General features: G+C 49.1%; 1 protein-coding gene across 1 annotated transcript in view; it reads right to left on the reverse strand.

Annotated features, from left to right (window-relative positions):
• Positions 1 to 2416: 2416 nt before the first annotated feature.
• CCDC68 (coiled-coil domain containing 68) overlaps positions 2417 to 9177 on the reverse strand; it is a gene marked incomplete at its 5' end in the record, with an annotated part of 15734 nt that continues 8973 nt past the window's right edge. The window contains 3 exons of the mRNA XM_015415463.1: positions 2417 to 2761; positions 4683 to 4759; positions 6922 to 7005. Of these exons, the coding sequence (XP_015270949.1) occupies positions 2713 to 2761; positions 4683 to 4759; positions 6922 to 7005 (210 nt within the window). The remainder of the gene's footprint in view (positions 2762 to 4682; positions 4760 to 6921; positions 7006 to 9177) is intronic.

Below are 9177 nucleotides of genomic sequence, written 5' to 3' on the forward strand. Positions count from 1 at the left end.
TTTGTAGCAGGTACTCATTTGCATATTAAGCGACACCCCCCTAATGTAGCCAATCCTCCAAGAGCTTACAGTAGCTCCTGTAAGAAGAGCTCTGTAAGCTCTTGGAGGATTGGCTACATTAGGGGGTGTGGCCTAATATGCAAAGGAGTTCCTGCTACAAAAAGAAACCTGCGTGACAACCAACTTATCCACTAGTGGAAAAGGGAGGAGGTAACTCCTTTGTTCCACTGAAAATGGAGGCACTGAGTGAGGACCACGGTACCTGTATGGACAAAAGCCACGTGGGCTGGCGTGCGGAGGCGCACTGGCTACCAATTGAGCACCGGATCCGTTTCAAAGTGCTGGTGTTGACCTTTAAAGCCTTATGTGGCCTGGGACCGACATATCTATGGGATCGCCTCTCCCCCTATGTGCCCCGGAGAGCCTTGTGCTCTGCAGATAGCTGTCTGCTGGTTGTACCCAGCCTGAAAGATGCCCATCTAGGCTCAACCAAGGCCAGGGCTTTTTCAGTAGTGGCCCCAGCCTGGTGGAACATTCTCCCGATTGAGATCAGGGCCCTGTGAGACCTGTTGAAGTTCCGCAGAGCTCTGTTCCGCCAGGCCTTTGGTTGCGGCAGCGGGCATCTACCAGCTGGCCTCCCTATTGCTGCTGCATGAGATCGTTACGACTCAGCGTTGGCCTATCCATTCCGGCTGTGGGAACTGAAACTAATATACTACACTACCCACTTTCAATGCTTTAAATTGGTTTTATTGTATCATTTTAATATTTTTATTATTTCTTGACCTATTTTATCAGGGTCAGTCACATGTGCTTCTGAGTTCCTCATCGGGCGCTCATCGAGAGCCAGTTTGGTGTCATGGTTAAGTGTGCGGACTCTAATCTGGGAGAACCGGGTTTGATTCCCCACTCCTCCACTTACACCTGGCTGGTGTGACCTTGGGCAAGCCATAGTTCTGATAAGAGCTGTCCTTGAAAAAGAGCAGTTTCTGTCAGAGCTCTCTCAGCCCCACCTACCTCACAGGGTGTCTGTTGTGGGGAGGGGAAGGGAAAGGTGTTTGTAAGCTGCTCTGAGACACCTTTGGGTAGTGAAGGGCGGGGTATAAATCCAATCTCTTCTTCTAAATCTGAGAGGGTGTGGCTGGCCTAAGGACACCCAGAGAGCTTTCCAACAGAATGGGAACATGAACGTGGGTTTCCCCAGCCCTAGTCTAGCATACTAAACATCGTCCCCACATTGCCTCGGCCTGCTTGAGACCTTGCTAGGAAAACATACCTTGATCCCCCCCATCAAGGCATGGTTTCATCACTACATGTATTTCCACAGAAAACATAATGCCAGATGTTTTCATTTTTGTATTGACCCACAAGAACATGTCCATCACCCTGCCACACGTGGGGCTCCTGCCAGTGTTCCCTCTAAGCTGAGTTAGTGTGAGCTAGCTCACAGTTTCTTAGCCTCTGTCTCACACATTTTTGTCTCAGCTCAGGAAAGAGGACTCCAGAGCAAGGAAATTATGCAGTAGCTAAATTGCTTGCTCACAACCTTAATGCCAGTAGCTCACAAGGTAGAATTCTTGCTCACAAGACTCCACAGCTTAGAGGGAACATTGGCTCCCACTGTGGAGTAGCCCACTTCCTCCTTGCGAACCAATGCTGTGAAACAATTGGGGGTTACCGAGAGTGGAAGACCCTTCCGAAATCTGTAGCAGCCCCTCCTCTGTCTTGCGGAGGGGGCGATAGAAGGTTCAAGGAGGCAGTTCCTCGGAGACTCAACATGAGGGATGGATTTTCTGCGAGTGTCTTTCTTTAATAATATTTCCATCCTTTACAAAACCTTGAGAAATCCATTCAAACAGGATGAAGTGGAATATTGCCGTGGCCCACAGGTGCTGCCATGGTATCATTCAAAACAAATAAAGCTATTGATGATTCTTAAAACACACAAGGTGCTAGATCTCCAGAGAGAGGGGGAGAGGAAAAGACACGTACTTTGCTGAAACTGCTCTGGAAACTCTTGATTTGGATTGGGCAGACCAGAATTGCACTCTGTACTTCAGTTCTTCGTTCTGGAAGAAAGAATCGCACAGAATTGTTTTCATTTTGGCACCACCAGATATTAACATTCGATTTCTAGTAACCTGTTTCAGCAGTTATTGATCACCAACTACCACCATTTTGGATGGACTGACTTCAAATTTTAGGGATGTCTTATTTTATTTTTTTTAAAACAACAACAACAGAGTTTATCAGCAAAATGGCTTCTTTAAGGGGGCGGAGCCAGCTGCAATGAGCCCTGCTTTGACCAAGATCTGGTTACAGGCAGGGCTCTTTTTGTAGAAATTGTCGGTATAGCTGGATGCATATCCCCGCGTATGGCACAAAGAAGTTTCTTGGCAGCTGCGTACGGCTGAAATCAGTCCTAAAGGCAGCACGTTTCCATCATCGGTGGAGACAGCCACACTGCTACAGTCACATGTCTCTAAATAAATAAAAAACAAAGCCACTTCCTCCTCCTCCACATCAGACGCTGCTTCTTTCGCTGGAAAGGCCATCCGTCCTGCCACAGGCCTCAACCAGGATGTTGTGGGAGAAGAGCTGTTCCCGTGCAGAAGGTTTCAAAATGGGACTGCACAGGAGAGGAATTCTCAACGGGAAGGAAGCAAGGAGCCAAGGAAGCGTGGGATCTCGGGGCCAGATCACAGGGACGTCTCACTTGCGGAGTCTGGTTACCATGCTGAACGGAGAGGCCCCTTCGAGGCTGCAGAAACAAGGAGAAGGTTAAGCCTTCCCGCAGGGAACAACAGATCCGTGGTGCAAACGGATACCTTGTGCCTACACCGTGCATCAAGCCACTGGGGAAGAGGTGGAGAGAGCTTGCATCGAATACAACGCAGGGCTCTTTTTGTAGCAGGTACTCATTTGCATATTAAGCGACACCCCCCTAATGTAGCCAATCCTCCAAGAGCTTACAGTAGCTCCTGTAAGAAGAGCTCTGTAAGCTCTTGGAGGATTGGCTACATTAGGGGGTGTGGCCTAATATGCAAAGGAGTTCCTGCTACAAAAAGAACCCTGCGTGACAACCAACTTATCCACTAGTGGAAAAGGGAGGAGGTAACTCCTTTGTTCCACTGAAAATGGAGGCACTGAGTGAGGACCACGGTACCTGTATGGACAAAAGCCACGTGGGCTGGCGTGCGGAGGCGCACTGGCTACTAATTGAGTACTGGGTCCGTTTCAAGGTGCTGGTGTTGACCTTTAAAGCCTTATGTGGCCTGGGACCGACATATCTATGGGATCGCCTCTCCCCCTATGTGCCCCGGAGAGCCTTGTGCTCTGCAGACAGCCGTCTGCTGGTTGTCCCCAGCCCAAAAGATGCCCATCTAGGCTCAACCAGGGCCAGGGCTTTTTCAGTAGTGGCCCCAGCCTGGTGGAACATGCTCCCGATTGAGATCAGGGCCCTGTGAGACCTGTTGAAGTTCCGCAGAGCTGTTCCGCCAGGCCTTTGGTTGAGGCAGCGGGCATCTACCAGCTGGCCTCCCTATTGCTGCTGCATGAGATCGTTACGACTCAGCGTTGGCCTATCCATTCCGGCTGTGGGAACTGAAACTAATATACTACACTACCCACTTTCAATGCTTTAAATTGGTTTTATTGTATCATTTTAATATTTTTATTATTTCTTGACCTGTTTTATGAGGGTCAGTCACATGTGCTTCTGAGTTCCCCATCGGGCGCTCATCGAGAGCCAGTGTGGTGTCGTGGTTAAGTGCGCGGACTCTAACCTGGGAGAACCGGGTTTGATTCCCCCCTCCTCCACTTGCACCTGGCTGGGTGACCTTGGGCAAGCCGTAGTTCTGATAAGAGCTGTCCTTGAAAAAGAGCAGTTTCTGCCAAGAGCTCTCTCAGCCCCACCTACCTCACAGGGTGTCTGTTGTGGGGAGGGGAAGGGAAAGGAGTTTGTAAGCCGCCCTGAGACACTTTGGCGTAGTGAAGGGCGGGGTATAAATCCAATCTCCTCTTCTTCTAAATCTGAGAGGGTGTGACTGGCCTACGGACACCCAGAGAGCTTTCCAACAGAATGGGAACATGAGCGTGGGTCTCCCCAGCCCTAGTCTAGCATACTAAACATCGTCCCCACATTGCCTCGGTCTGCTTAAGACCTTGCTAGGAAAACATACCTTGATCCCCCATCAAGGCATGGTTTCCTCACTACATTTATTTCCACAGAATACATCATGCCAGATGTTTTAATTTTTGTATTGGCCCACAAGAACATGTCCATCACCCTACCACACGTGGGGCTCCCACTATGGAGTAGCCCACTTCCTCCTTGCCAACCAATGCTGTGAAACAATTGGGGGTTATTGAGAGTAGAAGACCCTTCCAAAATCTGTAGCAGCCCCTCCTCTGGCTTGCGGAGGGGCCGATAGAAGGTTCAAGGAGGCAGTTCCTCGGAGACTCAACATGAGGGATGGATTTTCTGCGAGTGTCTTTCTTTAATAATATTTCCATCCTTTACAAAACCTTGAGAAATCCATTCAAACAGGATGAAGTGGAATATTGCCGTGGCCCACAGGTGCTGCCATGGTATCATTCAAAACAAATAAAGCTATTGATGATTCTTAAAACACACAAGGTGCTAGATCTCCAGAGAGAGGGGGAGAGGAAAAGACACGTACTTTGCTGAAACTGCTCTGGAAACTCTTGATTTGGATTGGGCAGACCAGAATTGCACTCTGTACTTCAGTTCTTCGTTCTGGAAGAAAGAATCGCACAGAATTGGTTTCATTTTGGCACCACCAGATATTAACATTCGATTTCCAGTAACCTGTTTCAGCAGTTAATGATCACCAACTACCACCATTTTGGATGGACTGACTTCAAATTTTAGGGATGTCTTATTTTATTTTTTTTAAAACAACAACCCCAGAGTTTATCAGCAAAATGGCTTCTTTAAGGGGGCGGAGCCAGCTGCAATGAGCCCTGCTTTGACCAAGAACTGTTTACGGGCAGGGCTCTTTTTGTAGAAAAAGCCCAGCAGGAACTCATTAGCATAATAGGCCACACCCAACAGCAGGAACTCATTAGCATATTGGGCCGCACCCCTGACAGCACAGCTCATTAGCACATTCGGCCGCACCCCCATGTTACCAGAAGTGTGGTCATCCTGCCACACCCACCTTTTGCTTCTTATTCTGTTTACCTTGTTTGTTGTCAAAACCCAGGGCCTTTTTTTGTAGCAGGAACTCCTTTGCATGTGAGGCCACACACCCCTAACGTAGCCAATCCTAATGAGTTCCTGCTGTTGGGTGTGGCCTATTATGCTAATGAGTTCCTGCTGGGCGTGGCCAACTTGGGAGCCAGCCGGAACTCCGTTCCTGTACGTTCCTGCCCCTATAATAGCCCTGGTTACAGGGAACCAACCACTGCTATTTTACAGGTGGGCAGCCATGTTGGGCTGCAGTAGAAGAGCAACGTTTGAGTCCAGGAGCACCTTAAAGACCAACAAGGTTTCCAGGCATAAACGTCCGAGAGCCAAGGCTCCGTTTGTCATTTATGCGATGAAGGGAAGCTTTGACCCTTGAAAGCTTATAGACCTTTTTGGTCTTTGTGATGCTACTGGAGTCAACTCTTGCTTTACTACTTCACAGGCAAGGGACACTGTGTCTGAAAGACAAGGGCTGGCATCACACACACACTGGCTGTGACCACACTGGCGACTTGGCACGATATGGCACCGCCATTAATTGAACTGGTTGGAAGTGCTGCAGGGCATATCAGCCACAGAGAATACCCTGCTGTGGGTTAACCATGGAGACATCCCACGGTAAAGCATCCACATTATTGCAGCGCCTCAGCCACGGAACACGGGGCCAAAAAAATTATCAAAATCCATGCGCGCACACAAGTACACATGCGCGCGCACATGTGCATATAGGCAATTTTTTTTAAAAAAAAGAAACCCTCCCCGGCAGCAGAACGGACCTGCAGGTTCAGACTGACGAATCCGTTCTGCACACGCTCTCCCGCTTTCAGACATCCAGCCATGCGCAATGACTGCACAGGGAACCAAAAACACCACGTGATGTGGTGCCTTTTTAACCCAGCTCCAAGTCGTCATGTGACAGGATACGTGTGGCTGGGGAACGCCTGATAAGAACATAAGAGACGCCAATGTTGGATCAGGCCAATGGCCCATCCAGCCCAACACTCTGTATCACACAGTGGCCAGAAATACCAGTGCCATCAGGAGGTCCACCAGTGGGGCTAGGACACCAGAAGCCCTCCCACTGTTGACACCCCCCCCCAAGCACCAAGAAGACAGAGCATCACTTGCCCCAGAGCCCCTGTCTATACCTTGTGGCTAATAGCCGGGGAGGAGTGCCTGTGTCACATAGATGTTGCTGTCTGACTGCGCCCATCTGATCCGAAGGGGAGGAGTGCCTGTGTCGTGTGATCACGTGTGATCACGGCCTAAATAATCCCCTTTCAATCCACTTTCAGTGCCCCTTTCCGACTGGATTTTGCCAGTTCACACAGTAAAAATCCAGTTGGAAAGTGCACTGAAAACGGATTGAACGTGGATTATTTAGTGTGTGTGATTACAGCCAAGGAGATGTCTTAATTCCTTGTTTATAAGCTCTGCACAACAATATGCGTGAGCATTCTTGAGTGCGGAGAGGAGCATTTCTGAGTGCAGAGAGGAAAGTTGTTTTAAAACACAACTAGAGAGAGAAGACGTTTAGCCTATCGCCAGCGTGTTGGCTTATTCATGCCCTTGGGATATTACACGGAGACAAAACTGCCCTCCCAAGCCGTCTGATGCCATACAGCCTAAAATGCTGCTACTCCGTTCGGTGCTCAGCTGCTCTATATTTTGCATGAAGGTGCACCTCTGGGGTTCCCCCCTCCCTTTACCTTTGCCTGCACCATCACAACCTGCTCTTTTAGGGATTCTATCCGCTCATCTTGAAGTCTGAGCTCATTATTCAAGTCTTCCGTCTGCAAAAACCAACAGGAAAAAACACAAATCAGTAATAAAACCATGAAGATGGATTCGGCTGGGTAGCCGTGTTGGTCTGAAGGAGCAGATTACAGGGTTTGGTTTCAGGGGCACCTTTGAGACCAACGAAGTTTAGCCCTGTTCCCTCTAAGCTGTGGAGTCTTGTGAGCAAAAATTCTACTTTTTTGAGCTACTGGTGTTAAAGTTGTGAGCGAGGGATTTGGCTTCTGCATAAAGAAGAAGAGAAGAGATTGGATTTATACCCCGCCCTTCACTTGGAGTCTCAGAGCGGCTTACTAGTTTGCTCTGGACCCATTCTTTCTGAGCTAAGAGAAAAATGTGTGAGCTGCAGGCTAAAAAACTGTTGAGCTAGCTCACACTAACTCAGCTTAGAGGGAACACTGGCCCTGACCGGGATCGCCCAGACAAGCCAGATCTCGTCAGATCTCAGAAGCTAAGCAGGGTCAACTCTGGCAAGTACTTGGACGGGAGACCTCCTTGGAATACCAGAGGCGGGAAGTGGGGGCAGGCTTTATTCAGCCACCTCTCTGAATATCCTCTGGGGCCCCAGTAGGGGTCAGTCACCAGAGGTCGCAGTGACTTCTAGGCACGCATGCGCGCGCACACACACGCACGTATGGGAAAAAAGACCAACAAAGTTGTAGTCAAGGTATCTGAAAAAGTGTGCATGCACATAGGTACGCACACGCGCCCGCACACGCACACACGTATGGGGAAAAAAAGACCAACAGAGTGGTATTCAAGCTATCTGAGGAAGTGTGCATGCACACAAAGCTTGTACCTTGAGTGAAATTTTGTCGGTCTTAAAGGTGCCACTAGACTCAAACTTTGTTCTAGTAACAAAACCAGGTACTCATAAATCCATCACCCTCCATTCATAGCTTCTCTTTACATCTAGAGGTCCTTTTTCTTGCGAACTCTCAAACTTTTTAGGCGTCACATTTATATTACACGAACGATTACCCTAAATACCTGAAATAAGTAGCCAGAAACGATTTTCCCAGTGATCCTAACAAATTAAATTAAAATGTACAGGACAACCTGCAGGAAGAAGGCTGTTAGGTCGTCCCCCCCCCCCAATTTTCTAGGAAATCTGCTCACATGATGGAAAATGGCTGGGGGAGGGAACGAAGCAGTTTTGTCAAAACCTTGAGAGGGGGGGGGAAGGAGGAGGATAAGGAGAGGAGGAGGGGGAGGATTTTACAGCCTGCTTTTCACTACCAGAAGGAGTCTCAGAACAGCTTACAATTGTCTTCCCTTCCCACGACAGACACCCTGTGAGGTAGATGGGGCTGAGAAAGCTCTGAGAGAACTGTGACTGACCCAAGGTCACCCTACTGGCTTCATGTGGAAGAGTGGGGAATCAAATGGGGACGTGGGGAACCAAACCCAGTTCTCCAAACTGGCTCTGAAGAAATAGTAATAACATCTCAGAAATTAAGAAGAGGAAGAAGAGATTGGATTTATACTGTGCCCTTCACTACCCAAGGGAGTCTCAGAGCGCCTTACAATCTCCTTTCCCTTCCCCTCCCCACAACAGACACCCTGAGAGGTAGGCGGGGCTGAGAGAGCTCTCTCGAGAACTGCCCCTGAGAGAACAGCTCTGAGAGAACTGGTGACTGACCCAAGATCACACTAGCAGCTGCATATTGTGGAGTGGGGAATCAAACCCGGGACTTGGTCATAACACACCACCGCTTGTCACCATCTGAACTTCCCCACCCCAACTCGATTTATAGGGACGTCATTTTGTACCCTGCCTTTCTCCCCAATGGGGACCCAAAGCAGCTGACGTTATTATCCCGTCCTGGGAAGCAGGTGAGGCTGCGGGGTGTGCCTGGCCCAAGGTCGTCCACCAAGCCTTCGTGGCAGGGTGGGGATTCGAACCCGGGCCTGCCAGATCCTAGTCTGATGCTCTACCCACTACACCAAACTGGCCACAGAACACGTTGCTGCAAGTGCTACACAGTGCACGGCATCCGTTTGGCAGAGGAAACCCTCGGCATTGATTTAAGAGCCAAGATGGTGTTTGTTCATCTGATTAAAAAGATGTACTAGACAAAACATAATGATCCTACAATACATTATCGGCTGTTCGATAATATGCCTCAGCAGCTGCAGCGTGTCAGACAGCAGGCTCTGTACAGCAT

This window comes from Gekko japonicus, unplaced genomic scaffold (genome assembly GCF_001447785.1).
Source record: "Gekko japonicus isolate JY-2015 unplaced genomic scaffold, Gekko_japonicus_V1.1 scaffold1391, whole genome shotgun sequence".
Lineage (NCBI taxonomy): Eukaryota > Metazoa > Chordata > Lepidosauria > Squamata > Gekkonidae > Gekko > Gekko japonicus.